Source organism: Neocloeon triangulifer, unplaced genomic scaffold (genome assembly GCF_031216515.1).
Source record: "Neocloeon triangulifer isolate White Clay Creek 2 clone unplaced genomic scaffold, ASM3121651v1 ptg000001l, whole genome shotgun sequence".
NCBI lineage: Eukaryota > Metazoa > Arthropoda > Insecta > Ephemeroptera > Baetidae > Neocloeon > Neocloeon triangulifer.
The window spans coordinates 6,751,220-6,771,360 of record NW_026775544.1 but is presented as its reverse complement, the minus strand read 5'-3'; the positions used below and the strand labels follow the sequence as shown (position 1 = coordinate 6,771,360).

Genomic DNA, 20,141 nt, shown 5'->3' with positions numbered 1-20,141 from the left:
CGATAACAATTTCGTTCTCTCGCCGTGCATCGCCAATTGTGATGCCAAGAATACGTCTGACTGAGTAAATTAGACGATTTCTTTTCAAATGACGCCACCGCTGACGGCAAAGAAATGCAGTTCACTCGCTTCTCTTTGCAAAGTTATTATTCTGCTGACGATGGGAATGCCAAAATGTGATGTGCTTTGAAGTTAAATTTTATATGGAAATTATCTCTTTTTCACTTAGAGTTTATTACATTAATGTTATCTTTTGGCAATTGGGTAAGAATAAATGTATCATTTTAAAATGGTCCATTGCACTTGACATACATAGACACCTTTCACAAACTTCCAGATACACATGTTTATAAAAATTATCGGAAATATTTTTAGTACATTGTGCATACCTGATTTGAAAAGTCTTTTCCCAATTTATTTGATGTATTTTTATTTCTTGAATGCCATTAACTCAGCAATTTTCCTATTTCGTTTATCTGTTGCTTGGTTAAACACTTTATTCCGGTACTTTATTTAGTCCCGCATCAAACAAGGTGAAAAAAGAGTTGAACGTTGAACAAATCATAAATATTTTTTTAGTTTACTCTTATGAACACAATATAATATAATATCTATTTATGGCCTGTCTCAAAAGAATTTTTTCATCAAAGACATATCTTTGCTAGTAGAACTTTGATTGCTTTTTAAAATTTCATAGTCTTTTGAAACATAAAAATTTACTCCCTCCTCCTGATTGTTCTTTCCTTCATTGTATTGGGGAAATAAATATTCCATCCTAGTTTCTTTTGTTCCCAAGAAAGAAAAACGAAAAACAGATTCCCTTTTATATGAAGTCTTCTTGAGTATAAAACGTAATCCAACATTTTACGTGAGAAAAACAATTGATTGCATTAGAAGATCGTTTAGATCGTAATTAACTTATGATAGTGAACAGCAGTTTTTTTTATTAAAGGGTGGGAAAAAATAAAACACATCCACCGTGAGAGGCTAACTTCACTCCTCTCGTTCCGTCCGCAAATATTGAATCTCTGCGTGCTACCAGCACGTACCACACAATATTCAATTAAGGAAGCCGCTGCTTATGCAACCTGTGCAGCTTCCACGCTCGGCGGGCCCATCCACTTTAACTCTCTGGCGATATACTCGGGGCGGATCATTTAGTTCTATAATAGAGCAGAGTGCTGCAGTACAGTAATTGATTCGGATGAGCTGTCTGCGAATTTGCATTTAACCGCTTCGATTGTTAATGTGTTGCAGGCGGCCGGATCGACCACGCCCATCACTACAACAACGCCCGCCGCGCGCTCGAGGAGACCCTGGCCATGGAGACGGCACTGCAGGCAGCAATGACCATGCTCGACCCCAGCAACACCTTGTTCGTCGTCACCTCGGACCACTCGCACGTGATGACCCTCGGCGGCTTCGGGACCAAGAGGGGGAATCCAATTTTGGGTGAGAATTTTATGATTGCTAACGAAAATATAGGAAAATGGCCAAATTTGAAGTGGAACAAAAAATTCTATAAATAATTTTATTTTTATTTTCTTTGAACTCTCATTTCAAACGATTTTTTAAACTTGTTTTAGTAGAATTAAAACTATTTCGATATAATCATTATTATTGAGTGGATTATGTAAGTATAAGTCCCCCCCCCCCCTAAATTTGAGCTTAATTTCAATCTCTAAAATTAAATTTTAATTGTTACTGAAAGAGCTTAGAGCTTACATGTTAATTTTGTAATCTAAATAAATTTCGATTAAGCTGCTGCGTTAGAATTAAATTTCAAAACTGCTCTAATTGTAACCGATGGTAATCAAACTTGAGCATTTTTTCAATTAGTCAGTTTATGTTTGTCTATACTTTGTGCATGGAGAATTAGCCGTTGGAATTATGATTGTGGAGCCGCGCGCGTGTCACCCGCCGATAGCGAGAGGCAATTTCGAAACTTATTAGCTGGCAATCAGCCAAAAAGGACCTTTCCACCGTGCTCTCTGTATACGGCCGTATGTGTGCAGCAACTCATAAACACAAATTGATTCACATCAAACGCTGCCTGCCTCAAACTCCCACGCTCCGATGCTATTTGTTGAAACTGCGACCCGCGCGCACGTGCAGCGAAAACGTATATAAAACGTCAAAATGTAAACCCGCCGCGACCCCGAGTTTATACAATTTGAAAAGTAGTGTGCCATCTCGTCAAATCGTCCGGTCAACACGTCATAAATGAAAACGATGTCCAATCCACCGTTAAACCTGCACCATGCATTTAATTAGTGACGTGAAAGTGATGGCAATTTATATAAAATAGAACACACATGTATGTCCATAAATGAGACTTGTCAATTTAATTTAAGTATTCATGCTGATTATAACATATATCTAACATTTATTAGCAAAATAAAAGGCCATAATTTTAATAATGAACATAAATTTGATTTATCAATGATAAAAATTAACATTAAGGCGCATTAATCTCCAAGCATGTGAGAGGGAGCAAAAAAATATTAAACTGATAAATTTTATTTGAACGATTTTAACAACATTAATCCTTTTCCTATATTTCACATTCAGAACAATTAAAACTTTGTTCAAATTAATTTTTTATCAAAATTTTTCATGATTAGGGATAGTTGATTAATTTAAATTTTATTAATAACAATTTGCCACAAAATATTTTCTGAAAATTATAATGAATTGTTTTTTTGCGCTTTAAGAAGTAAGAAGTACAGGCACTTCACTTTTAACATCAATTTTTTTTATTACTATTTTTTTATATTAATCAAACAATTTTGTCACAAACAATCGCTGAAGTCACGTTTGATGAAATTATTGTAGGAATGACTGGTGAATTTTTGCAGGCAAATTGTTCAATCAATTCTAAACATTTGATTAAAAAAAATCACAATACAGCATTTTGTGTGTACATATTATTAAAGTGCGGGCTTATAATTTTTTCAGTTCTGTAGGCAACATGGGAGTTAATGAAGCGAACTAGCGAATTGTGTTTACCAACTTGTGCGGTCGCCGCATCGGCACACAGTTCTATACGCATCTCTTTCATTATTAAATTTTATGGCGAATATTGAATTGAATTTATTCGTGCGGGCCTGCAGTGCGCCAAATTAAACCATACGACATGACCAATCAATTTCATTATACTCGCGATGGATTCTATCAACCCTTTCCGCTGTGTGTAAAACTTTAATTGAATCTGACGCATTTCTGCCTGCCTTTCCCTTGGAATTTCAAGTAGGTCACCGCAATTATATATTCCCCGCTGAGGAAAGGGGGATGTTGTGCGTTAAATGACGTTATAAAAAATAAATAAAATATCCAAAAGACAATTTGAAAATTATGAGGTTGGAGGTCATTCAGGCTTAAGACATCAGTTCTTAACAAAATAAAAAAGCTGATGTAAAAAATATATATCCAAAATAATAATAAAATATTTCAAATATGTGTGGATTTCTGAGGTTTCATGAATATTGGTGCAAAAATTAATTATTTTGATTAATATCTTCTTTTAAAAAATAAATGAACTGCAACTTGCTTTTCCTCGTTACATAGTTTGTTTTTGTAAACAGAAGTAACAACAACTTGACTAGTTACAGCTATTAGCTGGAGGCTTGATTTCTTGTGCATCACAGTAGAACGTACCCTGATGACTGAATATTATAAAAATAAACAATTCGGTGCATTTTTTTTTTTTTTTTAATTTTTGTTCTTGTTTTCCATATACTTATAAATTTTATTGGTACAAATTTAGTTTATTAAAAAACAATTTGATTTATATTTTATTTTAAGAAACTTCAAGGTGAAGTTTGTTATTAAGTTTTGCAGATCAGTTTATTAATTGTAAATTTTAAAATAATTTTCAGATACCAGCATATATAGGCCCTATGTAGATAAGATTACCCATTTTTTTTTTTCAACATTTTGCCAATAAGAAATATTTTTTTGTGCGCTCACTGCCGCCGACCCTTTTCAAATCAAAACACGGATCCCTGGCAATAAAGAACAATATTGCTCCGTATGTTCCGCACTTTATTTGCTCGCCTGGGGCGGTTCACAACAAATTTTCGTGTGCACCCGTGTGCGGAGACGCGAAATTAAATCCGGCGCCGGAGTGGAATTCATTTTGATAAAAACGGATTTCATTTTTTCTCCTCGAAGAATTTTTCTCCAAACCTGCTACTTTTTGGCAAACACACATTTTTCCTCATTGTGAATGGAAAGAAAGTGTGTTTCGTTGCAACTTTTTGACATAAATTTCAAAAGGTCTGGTCGCCGTAGATAATTCAATTTCGTGCCGCGTTCGCGGCACAATACCGCCAAATTTCCACAACACCAGTTCGCCACATTCGAGTTTTATTTACTTCTGCCCTCTGGTAGGTTTATATCTATTAAGGGTCCGTGGTCATTTTCAATGTCAGGGAGCAAAAGTCTCTCTTCCGCAGCAGCCTGCCTGCTTTTTCTCGCTCGAGAGAAAAAAATTAGAAGAAAACGTCGGGCACTCCCATTTTTCCTTGTTATTTATTATTTGGTGCGCGAGGCGCTTAGGTGCAGCAATAAAGCAGGGCTGTAATTCAACTTTTCAAGTGCACACCCCACTTGTTCTAATAAGGAAATTTGCTCGCCGCAAAACATAAATAACTGAGATTCCGATATACGCCATCGTAATGAGAGTCAAGTGCTGAATTTTGGTCAGGGTTGGAAATGCCCAGGGTTATTTATTATGTTTCACTATACCAATCAAACTTTGTTTCTGCGGAGTGGAGCGGCTTAAGAAAGGAATTTGGTTGTCAGAATTGGCCGAGAGGGCCTTTGTGGTCTAAAGTTTCGCAATCACTCACCGCGCTAACTTTATTCTGCAAGGGCACCGAGGATCGCAAACTCCACGCTTTGAGCTCCAATGACATGATGATAAAATTATTTTTAATTTTAATTGTATTAAAATTGCTACAATAATAAAACTACAATTGAACCTAAAAATATTGTTACTTATTTTATTTTATTTATTTGTTAGTAATATTTTGAAGTTTGAAGCAAAATTATTGAGCAAATGAAACTAACATAAGCTGCGTTTTTTTTTCACAATCAGAACTATTTATTATTTTCTGTTAAATAAGCTGAATCTATTATACTTAAAAACTCAATCTTTGTTCTTTAGAAAGCTGCTGCGAGCATCACCAAGTCTCATTATCAACAATTTAAAATATGAGCGATACATGTTAAATTGCTTTGAACAATTACACGATCTAATAATTCGTAAAAATGCTAGGTTTTCAGTAATTGCACAGAAGGATTGTCTAAATTCCATTTTCTTAGTTGCATTATTTCTATTAACAAAAAGCGAGATTTTAACTTTACTCAAATATCTCTTACCCAGAATCGTGAGGAAATTTTAAATGTCACGTGTCTTAACAATAATTTATAAAACCTTAAAATGAACTATGTATAATAATTGATATTTGTTGATAAATATTTTTAGAATAGAGATAACGATGATTTTTTTTAATTCTTCTTTTTTGACGCTTCATCATAAACGTGGTAATCATTATAATTGTTTATTCTTCAAATATCACGAAAATGGAGGCAATTATATAATCATGGATTTATTGGTCTTAAAAATATTAATCGACTGAAACCAGAGACAGAGAGATCTTCAGATTTAAATTAATAATTATGGTGAAAAACTTTAGTAAAGGTATAAGGCATTAATAAAATTTTCGTTTAAGCGGTAAATAATTATTAAATTTACTGTAAAATATTTTTGCGGATTTTAATTTTTTATTTACATGTTATTTTATTATTATTTGATGAATAAGAAATGAGCAAAATACCGAAAAATACTAAATTATACGAAATTATATAAGTTTTTTTATTTCTGAATTTTTTAATTTTTCTAATTTGAAACTTATTGATAAACTTCTGTTCTAATTTTATGAAAAATTTTTGCAGGCACCGACATCAAGCCGTCGGACGTGGACCAGATGCCGTACACAACCCTTTTGTACGGCAACGGCCCCGGCTTCGGTCGGCACCCAGTGAGCGGCAAACGCGACAACATGACCGGTTCGGACCCGTTGGACAAGAACTACGTGCAGCAGGCGGCCGTGCCACGACAATGGGCAACACACGGCGGCGAGGACGTGCCCGTGTACGCACAGGGCCCAATGGCGCACGCCTTCCGCGGGGTCATCGACCAGACGTTCATCCCGCACGCGATCGCCTACGCGGCGTGCGTCGGTTCGCAGAAGGACCGGTGCAGTGAGCCGCAGAAGGACGCGGCGTGTCCGACCGACCCGGCGGCCGCGGCCTCCTCGTCCGCCGCCGACCGCAAGGAAAACGTGTCGACGCCGCACGCCCAGCGTCCGGCCCTTACCGTGGAGGCGGCGGCTGCCGCCTCTGCCGCCCCCGCGGCCTCTATAGCGATGGCCCTCGTCCTGCTGGCTGCGACCCTGGCCGCCTGCACTAGTTGAATGGGACTTTGAAGAGCGGCCGAGTTAAAGAATCGCCGCGCCGAATCGGAATAATATCATTTTATTCACGGACAGAGATCAATGATATTTTAGCAAGAAGGGTATTTTTTATAATAGGACTTACTCTCTAATGTGGTGATGTTCTCGATTGCGATTTTAAAAGTGCTGGTCTCACAGATTAAAATAGTTCAACAGAGGATGGAATTGAAGTCATGCAATTTGTATAGGCTTACAAAATTTATCCCATCCCTTTTGGTCATATTTTTATTTTGAACAATGTTAATTTGTAAAGGCTCAATCATTTTTCATTATATCTTTTACATTGAATTACAATGAGTATTTTTGAAGCTAAAAAAAGTAAAAAATAATTTTTTCTCCCATTTGGAAATTAAAAATTGCACATTAAGCTGTCATTAATTTTTGCTGTTCACAAATCTCCAGATTCACTTGCTTACTAAATTCTCTGAAATAATTTATAGTTGCAAATTGTGTTTATTGATCTATCACAAAGGCAATTGCACGGGACACATCATTTATGCATTCAAAAATTATACAAATTTAAAATTTAATTCAAAATGATTTTCGAAACTAGGTCTGGGAAGCTATTACAATACATTTAATAATTCAGTTAATATAAAAAGATTCCCAATATTATGAACAAACAAATTATCAAGATTATTCAAACGCCACGTTTATATATTTTAGTCTTGTTTGAAGTAAATTCCCAGACTTTGTTATTTTCAGGCTAGGTTTCTGGGTGAAATTTTTGCTTTTTATTGGTCATTGGTTAGTTTGCAATCTTTTGCCTTGAACTGTAGAGAAACTCAACCAACTTTTAATGGAGGAGACAAAGTAATACTACTAAAAGCACCAATTTAAATTTATAAAGAAAATAATTATACTAATAATTATACAGGGTGGCCCATAAGTAATCCGTGGTTTTTAAACGCTCGCCACGAACGAACGGCTGGACGAAATTTCATTTTCTTGGCAGATTCTGAAAGCCCAACTTCACAAGTTTTTGGCTGGCACAATGAGAAATTTCGCAAATTTGAAAATCCAATAGATTTTACAGGAAAACTAAAAAGTGCCAAGTTGCCTTATGGGAGCGCCCATGTAGCGGAAAATGAGTGTTCGAGGGTAGAAGTGTGAAACATGTTTTTAGGGGTAAACGACCTCCCTGAACACCGTGACGTGGCCAGATTCTCGAAATTTTGCTTCCTTCTAATTTTTTTCTTGACCAATTTATTATTTGCAAAAAGTGATCAAAAAAAATGAACGCTTGAAGATAAAAATCTGCAAATTGCTGGAGGTGTGGATCTTGAACATAAAAACAACGTAATTTTCCAAACTTGTTATTTTCTGGAAAATTGCCCATTTTCACAAGGGGTCCACGTTTTGGTCCATTTCTCAACTTCTATGGGAGCTAGAAACAAAACTTGAGGTGATTCTGAAAGCTGATTAAATTTCCAATTTTTTTTTTTGTAAACAGCAACTTTCCAACGACGGCTGATTTTCCGGAAAAGTAAAGTAAAAAACTAACTTATTTTTCACAGGGAGTATGCAACCCGCAACCAAAAGTCTAAATAGCCAAAATGTAGCTTGGTTCTTTGGCAAAACACCCCTAAAATTTCAAAACTTTTCCTTCAGCCGTTTTTCCGCAATCGCCGATTTTCCCGACCCCTTTTGAGGAGAACAAAACTTTTCCGGAAAGGCGTTTGTGATACATCATTCGATTAGGCACATCAAGGAGATGCTAGAAATAAAATTTTATCAAAATCGGATCATTTTTCCAATTTTTAGAGCAGTTTGAATTTCCAATTTTTTTTAATTAATGGAAAATGCTCTAAAAATTGGAAAAATGATCCGATTTTGATAAAATTTTATTTCTAGCATCTCCTTGATGTGCCTAATCGAATGATGTATCACACACGCCTTTCCGGAAAAGTTTTGTTCTCCTCAAAAAGGGTCGGGAAAATCGGCGATTGCGGAAAAACGGCTGAAGGAAAAGTTTTGAAATTTTAGGGGTGTTTTGCCAAAGAACCAAGCTACATTTTGGCTATTTAGACTTTTGGTTGCGGGTTGCATACTCCCTGTGAAAAATAAGTTAGTTTTTTACTTTACTTTTCCGGAAAATCAGCCGTCGTTGGAAAGTTGCTGTTTACAGAAAAAAAATTGGAAATTTAATCAGCTTTCAGAATCACCTCAAGTTTTGTTTCTAGCTCCCATAGAAGTTGAGAAATGGACCAAAACGTGGACCCCTTGTGAAAATGGGCAATTTTCCAGAAAATAACAAGTTTGGAAAATTACGTTGTTTTTATGTTCAAGATCCACACCTCCAGCAATTTGCAGATTTTTATCTTCAAGCGTTCATTTTTTTTGATCACTTTTTGCAAATAATAAATTGGTCAAGAAAAAAATTAGAAGGAAGCAAAATTTCGAGAATCTGGCCACGTCACGGTGTTCAGGGAGGTCGTTTACCCCTAAAAACATGTTTCACACTTCTACCCTCGAACACTCATTTTCCGCTACATGGGCGCTCCCATAAGGCAACTTGGCACTTTTTAGTTTTCCTGTAAAATCTATTGGATTTTCAAATTTGCGAAATTTCTCATTGTGCTAGCCAAAAACTTGTGAAGTTGGGCTTTCAGAATCTGCCGAGAAAATGACATTTCGTCCAGCCGTTCGTTCGTGGCGAGCGTTTAAAAACCACGGATTACTTATGGGCCACCCTGTATTATATATTTTTTATTTTAAATATTAAATCAGACTGTTTTTTATTTTTTTATTAATGAACTTTAATTTCATGCAGCAAAAGAATAAACAGAAATTTATAACCATTTACCAAGCCAGTGCTGAATAATCGCAATCTCCCACCTTCAAAGTGACTCTTGCATAAAACAAAGAGAAAAAGGAGAAGCTATGGTTGTTCGAAATGTGATTCCTGCGAAACGAAGAAAAAGTGTTGTGTGTGCGTGTGTGAGAATGTATGCGTTCAGCTTAGCAAGTGTTGGCGAGAACCTTGTCTTTTTACTATATATATAACAAGAAAAAAACTTCTCATAGTTTGTATGAACAGAAAAGACAAAACCCTCGACAGATTCTCCGGCGCGCAGTTGTGTGTTGCGACGTGACTACGGGCGTTGCACTTCTCCCCCTGCAAAACTATAGAATTGAAGGCACACAATCTCCTTGCACTAAAGTGCTCGCGCAAAAACTGAATTGCCAGTGCTCGTTTTGTTTCCTTCTGTTTCATATATGAAAAAGCAGCAGCAGAAATTCTCTGTCAGATGTTTTGAAAACGTTTTCTTTCAGGATTATATTTGTTCGCCCGTAATTGGAAATTGGGAAATTTCCCTTCCATTGACGAGAGGAGTGTTTAGTTGCAACATTTTGAGGGATAATAAGGAATTATTTGTAAAATTGTTGTTTAAGAGGATTCACTATTGAAAATAAAAAAGAGGACTACCTGTTTAATATGCTGTCTTTTTTTTTAACAAATTATTCTTTCAATTGTACCCTTTTTATTTCTATTTAATGGGGCTCTCTGATTATTATTCTTGAATCCAAAAGAAAATAATTTTCATGTTTTACCCAAATCGCCATCAATTATTCAGAAGGGATGAAAAGGGGTTCATCAAAGGTTCGCCTGATCAGCCAAAGCGTTTGAACCTCGTTGACTTTTATCATTTGATTGCCAAATCACTTAATTCCACCAAATAAGAAATATCTAAAAAAAATATTTCCCTAAGATTCAACGTTCAAATTATTTGGGTGAGAAAAAACCTCTTTGATGAACCCCTGAAATTTTCAATCGGAATTTTTATCAAAGTGTAGAAATTTTTGGAAATTTTATTACTTTTGAAATCAAACAAAAAGATAAAAATAAACAGTGGGGAAGGCCTTAAAGGGGATTTATTTTTTCATGTGGGATAATTGAATGGAATTCATAATGTTGATGTGCACATTTTTTTGCACCAAATGATGTGGAGTGAAAAAAATGTAGTAGGAATGCTTTTTTTCTACTCACAACTCATACAACGCATTGTATACATTTGCACAGAAAGAGAGAGCGCGAAAATAAGCTGATTACGGAAAGTGTGATAAATGAGACCCAGCACAGCTATGATATAATCCAGCCCCTAACACACGCCCGTCGCGAATAATGCAAGGTGTAGATAAAATACGCCTTTCCACCCACCCACACCCTTGTGGTGCGAGAGAGTGGAATTATTTGGGCTGTGTCTGTACATCACGAGCCTGCAACATATGCCACCGACGCGACAAGCCTTGTGTGCATCACAAACGACCAAAAAATAAATGGAAATGGGCAAAATGTGGGAGCTCAGGAGTTGCGGGTTGCGGAATGGATGAGAGGAGCTCGATATTGGAGCTGCATGACGTCACCCCGCGACAATGAAGAAGAGAATTAAGTACCTGAAAATTTTATAGAAAAAAATATTGTATATATATGAATTCAAACAAGGAGTTTACTTTTAATTAATTTTATTGAATGCTTATTTTTGTATGACGTTCTAGAAGTTTAAAATATTCACTTATTTATTATAATACTTATTTCATATCAAATACAACAAATATCCTCAATTAAGACAATTTAGCCAATTTAGATATGCAAGAAACCTTTACGCGAGTACATAATGTGTTTCCTAATATCAAATTAGAATTATGTATTAATTAAAGAAGCAAATATGTGTATTGTATTAAGTGTTGATAAATTACAATGTTCACGCCATAATGTGGTTAGGCTTTCTGAATTTTTTTAAAGTTATCTGCTTTCTTTTCAATATTTTTTTCCCTTTTATTCCTTTGATAATGAGAGATATAGGGTGGGTCCGAATATCAGAGAAACGATTCTAGAAACGATTCTTGAGAAACGTTTCTCGAGAAATGATTCTGGAGAAACGTTTCTCGAGAAACGTTTCTCGAGAAATGATTCTAGAGAAACGTTTCTCGAGAAAAGATTCTCGCGCAAGGATTCTCAAGGATCGATTCTTTAGTTGAGTTTTAAAGGCAGAAACGATCCTGGAGAATCTTTGCGCGAGAATCTTTTCTCGAGAAACGTTTCTCTAGAATCATTTCTCGAGAAACGTTTCTCGAGAAACGTTTCTCCAGAATCATTTCTCGAGAAACGTTTCTCAAGAATCGTTTCTAGAATCGTTTCTCTGATATTCGGACCCACCCATAATTTATTTTGACGTCATTTTTACCGCGCACTCAAAAGTAACGAGTTCAAAAAACAATCTTTCGTCAAAACAGTGCCAGATGCCAGCACCGGTCGCTAACACGATCAGCGGCGCATAGCGGCGGTCGTTGACACTTTGACAGTTCAGCTTTCAGCTCAGCTCACCGTCGCCATCATTTTATAGATCGAAGGAATTATTCGCCGTTGTTGTTGCGCCGAAAATTTGGGTAATTTTAACGGAAATATTTAAGCTGGCTTTGCATGTAATCATTGGATTTGAAGTTTATTAATCAAAGGATGTTTTCAGGCTAGAGTTGGCGAGGAAAAAACTGTAAATCAAGATGATCGGAGGCCTCTTCGTGTACAACCACAAGGGGGAGGTTCTCATCTCTCGGGTGTACCGGGACGACATCGGACGCAATGCCGTGGACGCTTTCCGCGTCAACGTCATCCACGCGAGGCAGCAAGTGCGCTCGCCGGTCACCAACATCGCCCGAACCTCGTTTTTCCACATCAAGGTGAGAATATCAAGAAATAAAAGAGACCGGAAAGGAAATCGATAAGCCAGGAATCGACGCCCCCTTTTTTGACACATACATTTTCTGACTTGGTTTTCTGCATTCCAGCGAGCGAATATTTGGATGGCCGCGGTCACCAAGCAGAATGTGAACGCCGCCATGGTGTTCGAGTTCATGCTCAAGGTCATCGACGTCATGCAGTCCTATTTCGGAAAGATTTCGGAGGAAAATATCAAGAATAACTTTGTGCTTATCTACGAGCTGCTTGATGGTTTGTGAAATTTGTTTAAGTAAAATTGACTTTATTCATATGCACATTTCATCTGAAAAGGACATTAAATGCTATGTCTTTATTAGAAAAAAAACTTTTCATAAAAATTAGTCATTTTTTCAGTTCTTTAGTTGATATTTCTGTGAATTATTAACTTTTATTTGATTAGTTAGTTTACGTTGTTTGCCTAGCGCTAAAAAAATTTTGGCTTTAATTCATTTTCCTAAATTTTAGAAATTCTGGACTTTGGCTACCCCCAGAACACTGACACTGGTGTGCTGAAAACCTTCATCACCCAGCAGGGAATCAAGTCGCAAACTAAGGAAGAGCAAGCCCAGATCACCTCTCAGGTCACCGGCCAAATCGGTTGGCGCCGAGAGGGAATTAAATACAGGCGCAACGAACTCTTCTTGGACGTCCTTGAATACGTCAATCTGCTTATGTCTCCACAAGGTCAGTTTGTTAACTAAAAAGATTAAAAAGAGTTTTATTTTACTGTTCCTGTTTATTTAGGCCAAGTCTTGTCTGCCCACGTTGCGGGAAAAGTTGTCATGAAGTCTTATCTGTCTGGCATGCCCGAGTGCAAGTTCGGAATCAACGACAAAATTGTTATGGAGGCCAAAGGCAAGGGAATGACAACCGAGGATCCGGCCAGGTCTGGAAAACCAGTGGTTGTCATTGATGACTGTCAGTTCCATCAGTGCGTCAAACTTTCCAAGTTTGAGACCGAGCACTCCATTAGCTTCATTCCGCCTGATGGTGAATTTGAGCTCATGAGGTAAATTCTTCAAAATAAACAACATTATATTATTATCAAAGGGTTCCCATTTTGGAAGAGTGGATCTGATTGGCTTTCAAAAAGGCTTCAAACTCTTAAGATCTTGATTGTACCAAGCATACTTCATTCAAAAATAAGCCTTAAAAGGCAATGAAGTGAATAATTATTGATTTCATTTATTTCTAAATTTTTTTTGTGCGTTTGTGCTCTCAAAAAAATGAAAAAAATGGCCGGCAGAAAAAAGGGCTCCGCCTGTCAATTGCATTGGAACTTATAGATGAATGAATGTAGTAGTGGGGACGCCGGTCATTTTCCTGCGAACACTACCATATGTGACATATCTTGCAATCGGACCCTAAGTTAGGATTTTTTACACCGTTCAAGTCTTTTGGTCGTTTGGTCTTTTATTGATTACGGTGGCCGAGTCTCTTTTGATGTCGGACATCTGCTAGTTGTAAACCCTCTCTTCTCTTTTCAAGTTTCAAAATTTTGAATCGACAGAAAAATAAATAATAATAATTCCTCTATTTTTTATGTTTTAAAATATGCTTTAAAATTTTAGATATCGCACAACCAAGGACATATCTCTGCCATTCCGAGTGATCCCGCTGGTCAGAGAAGTTGGTCGAACAAAAATGGAGGTCAAAGTGGTGCTCAAATCCAACTTCAAACAGTCGCTGCTTGGACAGAAGATTGAAGTCAAAATTCCAACCCCCCTCAACACCTCCGGGGTGCAGCTCATCTGCCTTAAGGGAAAGGCAAAGTACAAGGCCTCTGAAAACGCCATTGTTTGGAAGTAATTCTATATTTTAATCCAAAAATGAAAATGTTTTAATTCCGGGATTTTTTGATAAAGGATCAAGAGAATGGCTGGCCTGAAAGAAACACAGCTCTCTGCAGAAATTGAACTGCTGGAAACTGATACCAAAAAGAAGTGGACCAGACCTCCCATTTCCATGAACTTTGAGGTGAATTTGGAGAAAAGAAACTTAAAAAAAATTAAAATAATTCATGGAATTTTCCAGGTTCCATTTGCACCTTCCGGCTTCAAGGTGCGCTACCTGAAGGTGTTCGAGTCCAAACTGAACTACTCTGACCACGATGTGATCAAATGGGTGCGCTACATTGGTCGTAGCGGGCTGTATGAGACGCGCTGTTAATTGTCTGTCAAATCAACGGGGAATCTCAAGTGTAATCCGACATTTAATCTAACAAAAAGAAATTCAAGTCGACCACATTCCAGCTACCAGATAAAGTTGTTCGGGCCTTTTTAACATGCTGCACACAAAATCGCATGAGGGTAGGACAATAACGAGGCAGATGAAACTAAAAATAAAGAGGATATATCTTATGTAGTTCCAGAATTGAAAGAAAAAACCTTACGGTTTATCTTGTTTCGAGTGTGCTGGTGATAAATCTATTCTATTATTTGTCGGTTGAACCTATTTTCTATTGTAGTTTTGTTACGAACTTTGTTGAGCCTCATTAAAAAACATCAGCTCTTGTTTTTCCAAATAAAAAAAATTAAGTATCCTGTAAAATCGAAGTAGTGGCATATATGTAAGAGGTATGTGTATGAAATGGATATCAATATGATTAATATGAAACAGTTACTGTTGCAGCGATCAAGCATAAAAATGTATGATGCATTCAAATAAATGATATGATGTTATAGAAGTCAATTCAGCAATTGTTTTGCTAGAAGATTTAACAACTCTAAAACGTTTTACTTTATTATTAAAATTTTATAAAGTTAATTAACATACTGAATCTACTTCACATATAAGTTGGGGTGGAGAATTAATGATCGATATAACTATTTGACCAATATAAAATATTCTGTATACTTTCTCAGTATCCCAAAAGTCATTTAAATAATTTAAAAATATCAAAATGCGTTTTTTTTTTCAAGATAATGTACAGAAAATTTCAAATTTCATCTTGCGAAAATATTAATTTTTTATCATTGATAAAAGGTCAATTTTCGAAAAAAAGAGTTTCACTATGGCACATTCAAATCAAGCCAAAATGTCAACGGTTGTTGAATTTTTTCAGTAATGGGCGATCGGGGGGCAAAAGGATGTTTTATTTATTTAGGCTCTTTATTTATTACAGTTTACAGAGCTCTAAAAATTTCAAGGCGTAATTTATTTTAATATTTATGTAATTTTTAAAATGTGTTATACAAGAATTTTGTTGTTTATTGATTTATTTTTATCTCCGCAAAATGTTTTTATTTCACTATAAACAAACACGCCCAAATATTATGCTATGAAAATGGAAATATATTTTATTTTATGTATTAATTGTTCTGATTGTTCTTATCATTTTTTATTCTTCTCATTCAATACAAAACATTTAAATTGGGAGAAAAAGAGAAGAAGGGGTCTCTCATGGTAAAACTTATGAGTTTTCAATTGTTTCAAAATAATAATAGTAATAACCAACAGGTGAAAAAATTACTTCATATATAACCACATAAGTTTTATGTGACAAAAATTTTTTTTTTCAACAATGAACTTTTGTTTTTAATATGATGTGCATGAGCTCTGCTCTAGACTTTTACACACTGAGCAGAGCAAACGCGCTTTCCCTTAAGAGCATGAGCACCATTGCCCAACTTGAGTTTGGCGCTTCGCCGTTCTGGCCTATCGGCACGTGTGACCTGCGTCAAAACAAGAAATCGACGGCGCTGTTATGCAGATGGCTGCTTGAAGGGTTGCCTGCATCTGCAACAGGAGCGAATCGGCCCGTTTCGCGGCGCGGCCGATGACCTTTGGCCTGGTGAGTACCGCCCCCGGCCGGCCCGCCCCCGGGGCCCGCGTCCGGCGCCTCGGCCTGGCCCCGAGCGGCGACGTCGGCCCGAGATCGAAGCAGGCCCGGAACGCAGCAAGGTGTTGCTGCTCGGCAATTTGTCACCTGTTCCAGTCAATACTAAATTATGCATCACCGGCGACGACCGGTGACCGGTGCCCTTTTGGTGGGTCCCTTTCCGAGACTGTATGGGCCCTGCGACGAGTCGTGCCAACGCGTGTCCTGAGACCCCGCCGCGTTTAAATGGACAATCTGCGGCCCATCCCCCTTTTTAAATGCCCTTAATTGTCAAACCCGAGAAGGTATTTAAACATGCAGAGGTCTAATCCGTCGAATGACATCTCCATACGTTGGGGCAGTTTTCATGATACGAAGCTAGTTTGAAATTAAATGGAAAAAATGAAGTTAGATAGAAAATGTGAAAATGCAACTAAATTTGATTAATTTTTGCAACTGCGCTGACAATATATTTATTATTTTTGGTTTTAGTATTACTCAATAAAATTGCGTTTTAATAAAATTTCTCAAGACACAAAAGCATTAAAAAAAATTAATTAAGTAATTATAGCAAATTCCAAACAATACAAAATAGATTGAAAAATATTTTTTTTTGGCGGACACATAACTAATATATTTTTTTGTTCAATTATTTTAAACCAATGTTTGATATTTTTTAGATTATGTATTCATATTGGCACGAGGCTTGTGTTTTATGGAAAAAAGGAAGATGCAGCTTAGATTACACTTTCTATATTTATACCGCGCTGATCTCTCTCTTCTTTACAACTTATGACTCATTCTTTCATTATAGAGCGATTCTCTGTTTTGCTTGAAAACGTCACAAACCTCTTGTGTGTGTATTTGCGAACGCCCTTAAAACACTTCTTCCTATTTAATTTTTAATATTATAGTAGAATTAAAAAGTAGGGCAATTTATTTTACAAAAAATTTTAATGTAAGCAGTACCCAGTTCTATAAAATTTATTAGACCAAAAATATTTAAACGTAAAATTTAAAAATTGATGTAAAAAAAATCTCACTGCAGTGGATGTGGTATTTTGATCTGCGAAGTTTTAGCAAAATACTTGTTAGTGGTAGTGCTGTCTTTTCCAACAGTTAATTTTTTTTGAGTAAATTTTTTACAACAGTTTAATGTAATAATTTGTAACAATGTGGACGAATAAACAACAATAATAATCTGTAAATTAAAAAAACTGAAGTTTAAAATTAATTCAAATACAATGATAATTAAAAATGTCTATTTTTCTTAAAGATAACATTTTGCGTGAGATAAATAATTTTTATCGAAACTTTCATCTGATGTGAGGCATTTTATCTGCGTATATATGCGGGCTGCGTCTGTTTCCCTTTCTATTTTGGAATTTGGATGCAGCAGTGAAATTCCACAATGCACCGCGGGGGCTTAAAATAGAGCTGCCGCTAGGACCGCTCAAAGTTCAAAAGAGTATCGCCGGCCAGAATTTTGCACGACCAATTAAAGACAAGACAGATGATAAACACTAACACTGCCTGCGCATTCAATTTGACAAATTTTTCTGATGCTCAATTTTGATTGCTCAAAAGGCTTGTATCAGTTTTGAAAATTGATATTGAAGTAAATATCACCGACGATTATTTAAATATTAAAATCTAAAACAACAAGTTCTTTTAGTATTTATATTAATGTTTATTTCCCTTAACCAATTACACAGAACATAAAATTTTATGTTCATAGTGTACACAATCAAAACAGATTTAAAGTTGATCATTTGAGGGGTGAATTTAAATTTAAAATATTAGTCTAACGCACTATTTTTGCCAATTTTCGAATTTTCTTTCCTAATAAAGTTAGCAAATAATAAAACGACTTATTTGATACAATAATAAGTATAAAATAAAAATATCGATTTTATCTAATTTTACTATTAGTTGTAAGTTTTTTCACTGTCCAAATAAACCATGATTTATATCCAGTTGATAAAATTACTAAACCTCAAATTAGTCAAAAAATTAAGCAATGAGAAAGAAAGAAAAAAATCATGTAACGGGGAATTAGTCTTGTCAGCGGTTACAAAATTTTGACCCCCATGTCTGCGACTGCTGCTGTGATGAGCAATTTATAAGTCGTCGCAGCTCTCACATACCATTGATAGGTTTCCCTGCTCTTTCGCCAGCTCGTCCCTCATCCACCGGTCTCGGTCAGTGAGCGCCCGAGTGACATCCTCGTCGCGTGTCCCTTCCTTTGCACTGCATTATTTTTGCTACTGAAGCTGTCACTCGCCTCTCAAGGTCGTGTTCTATCTGTTGGCAGATCCGGCACCCTGGAGCGGCAGCAGCCTGAGAGTGGTTTTTCCAACCAGAGACTGATTGTGAGCCTTTTCGAGTGTCGTTTTTTCGTCCGAGGAAAGTGTGAAACTTATTGATTTTGTGCGCGTTTTTTCTCTTGACTGTGATCCTCAACCAATGGCATCCTGCAGATCAACTTAAAGAAAAACAGTGCCATCAAAAGGGTGAGTACTCACATTTGACAATATAATGAAAAATACTAAGTTATTTTTTTATAAAATTATTAATTTTTAATTAAAATTAAAAAAGAATCAATCTAATTTTTTGATTTGCAATTAATTACCGTGTGAAATTTTTAGCCGATTGACTATTATTTCCGAACTTTGCATTAATATGACAAAAAAAATTGTAAAAACACACGAATAATCGAGTAAAATGACACCTGCGCACATCAGTTAAGAGAAACAGAAAAACGGACTAAAAACTAATATAAAAATAAAATATGATCAAATGAACTTCAAGTATAAAAATGCAATAAGTTGAACATTTCTATCCATGAAATTCCGCTGTACCTCTATAGGAATTAAAAATTAATTTAATACTATTATTTATTAAATATTCTATCCCGGCGGCTGGGGTCAGGGCTTGAAAAAGTTACGTTTCTTCTTCTTGCCAGTTAGTTCACAATAATTCAGGAAATCATAGTGCATTGATCACTGCGACAGGCAGATTCGGGAGAAATTGCAGGCATTTTCCGTGTCTGCAGTGCAAGTTCGGCAGTGTTTTCTGCGTCTGCGGTTTCCATCAGACAATCCATGCTCACATTCATGATCACCATCATCCTTGAAATTTCTAACAAGCAAACTCTGCCTATTTCTCCTCTTTCCCTGGTCCAGTGGGCGCCAAAGGTCACCATATTGGATCTGAAAAGGAGGATCCCAGCCCTTGCGCGATTTAGCAGGCCTGTCTGCTACCGCTGGTATGACCTTTCCCAAGAGGGATAAATAATTAAAATAAATCTAACAAATACGTACGTTAAAAAAAAGATTGAAGCTTTACCTCTGATTTGCAAAGCTTAAAAAAGGACACAGGTCAACATAAAATTTTGTTTTGGCCTGAAAAAACGTACTATTTTTGTTATATTGGGAAGGATTTTGATATTTCGTAACATTTTAAAATAAGTTAAAAAAAAGTATAGATGATTAAAAACCATTTTTGCCAATTAAAAATATTGCCGACCAGAAGGCAGGTTTGACCTGCAACGGACGTAAAATGCAAAGTAGGTGCGTGATCTTGCGATGGTGGAGTGAGTCAGCGACGAGGCCCTACAGCACATTTCTGTGGCGAAAGTTCGCGTGCGCTGCCTGCACCGAGTCTATTTTCCGTCAGTCTCTCTCGGCGCCGCTAATTGTTAGCAAGTTCACCTCTGAACTTGCCAATTAGTGCCCTCTCGCGGGTGGTGCGCGCCCTCAATCCAAAAAGATCCACACGTCCTTTTGATCCGCTCTTTCTCTCTCGCGCTCTGATTGCCACAATCAAAAGTTTGCACGGCTTCTAACCCTCTGAATTTGTTTAATTCACACGATACATTTTTTATTCGGCCTCGTTCAGTGTGAAAGGCCTAAATCAGCGCAAAAGTAGACAGTGAAGCAATGGGTATTAATTAGAAATAAGATACTCTTTGGAATTGTTTTGAAACTTTCAAATTAATTTATTGATGCAATCTTCGCTTTAAAAACAATATTAAATATTATTTCAAATAACATATATAAACGATATAAACTTTCTA

General features: G+C 36.4%; 3 protein-coding genes across 18 annotated transcripts in view; all 3 read left to right on the top strand.

The window, feature by feature from the left end:
- LOC132205775 (alkaline phosphatase, tissue-nonspecific isozyme-like) overlaps positions 1 to 8,234 on the top strand; it is a 153,511-nt gene extending 145,277 nt beyond the window's left edge. For both annotated transcript variants that reach the window (XM_059635056.1, XM_059635048.1), the window contains 2 exons: positions 1,258 to 1,452; positions 5,962 to 8,234. In XM_059635056.1, the coding sequence (XP_059491039.1) occupies positions 1,258 to 1,452; positions 5,962 to 6,482 (716 nt within the window). In that variant the 3' untranslated portion in view covers positions 6,483 to 8,234. The remainder of the gene's footprint in view (positions 1 to 1,257; positions 1,453 to 5,961) is intronic.
- A 3,538-nt stretch (positions 8,235 to 11,772) lies between these two features.
- On the top strand, positions 11,773 to 14,934 carry LOC132199533 (AP-2 complex subunit mu). The gene is made up of 8 exons (XM_059624372.1): positions 11,773 to 11,912; positions 11,993 to 12,203; positions 12,312 to 12,474; positions 12,709 to 12,927; positions 12,988 to 13,252; positions 13,815 to 14,048; positions 14,109 to 14,220; positions 14,278 to 14,934. Exons 2-8 carry the CDS (start codon positions 12,027 to 12,029, stop codon positions 14,410 to 14,412), a joined length of 1,305 nt encoding a protein of 434 aa, XP_059480355.1. The 5' UTR covers positions 11,773 to 11,912; positions 11,993 to 12,026; the 3' UTR covers positions 14,413 to 14,934.
- Positions 14,935 to 15,885: 951 nt separating this feature from the next.
- Positions 15,886 to 20,141, top strand: part of LOC132205125 (calmodulin-binding transcription activator 1) — a 242,176-nt gene continuing 237,920 nt past the window's right edge. For 8 of the 15 annotated variants that reach the window (XR_009442678.1, XM_059634025.1, XM_059634017.1 and 5 more), the window contains exons 1-2: positions 15,886 to 16,036; positions 18,378 to 18,576. The gene's annotated coding sequence lies outside the window, so the exon portion shown is untranslated. Of the gene's footprint in view, positions 16,037 to 18,263; positions 18,577 to 20,141 lie in introns of those variants that run through there. The other 7 variants (XR_009442675.1, XM_059634135.1, XM_059634036.1 and 4 more) reach the window with 2 other exon arrangements.

What these genes read in the sequence shown, in the direction of transcription:
- LOC132199533 (XM_059624372.1), top strand. Translation starts at nt 12,027, where the DNA reads ATGATCGGAGGCCTCTTCGTGTACAACCACAAGGGGGAGGTTCTCATC. An exon ending in CCTCGTTTTTCCACATCAAG is followed by an intron (nt 12,204 to 12,311) that starts GTGAGAATATCA and finishes TCTGCATTCCAG; the next exon opens with CGAGCGAATATTTGGATGGC. An exon ending in GGTGAATTTGAGCTCATGAG is followed by an intron (nt 13,253 to 13,814) that starts GTAAATTCTTCA and finishes TTAAAATTTTAG; the next exon opens with ATATCGCACAACCAAGGACA.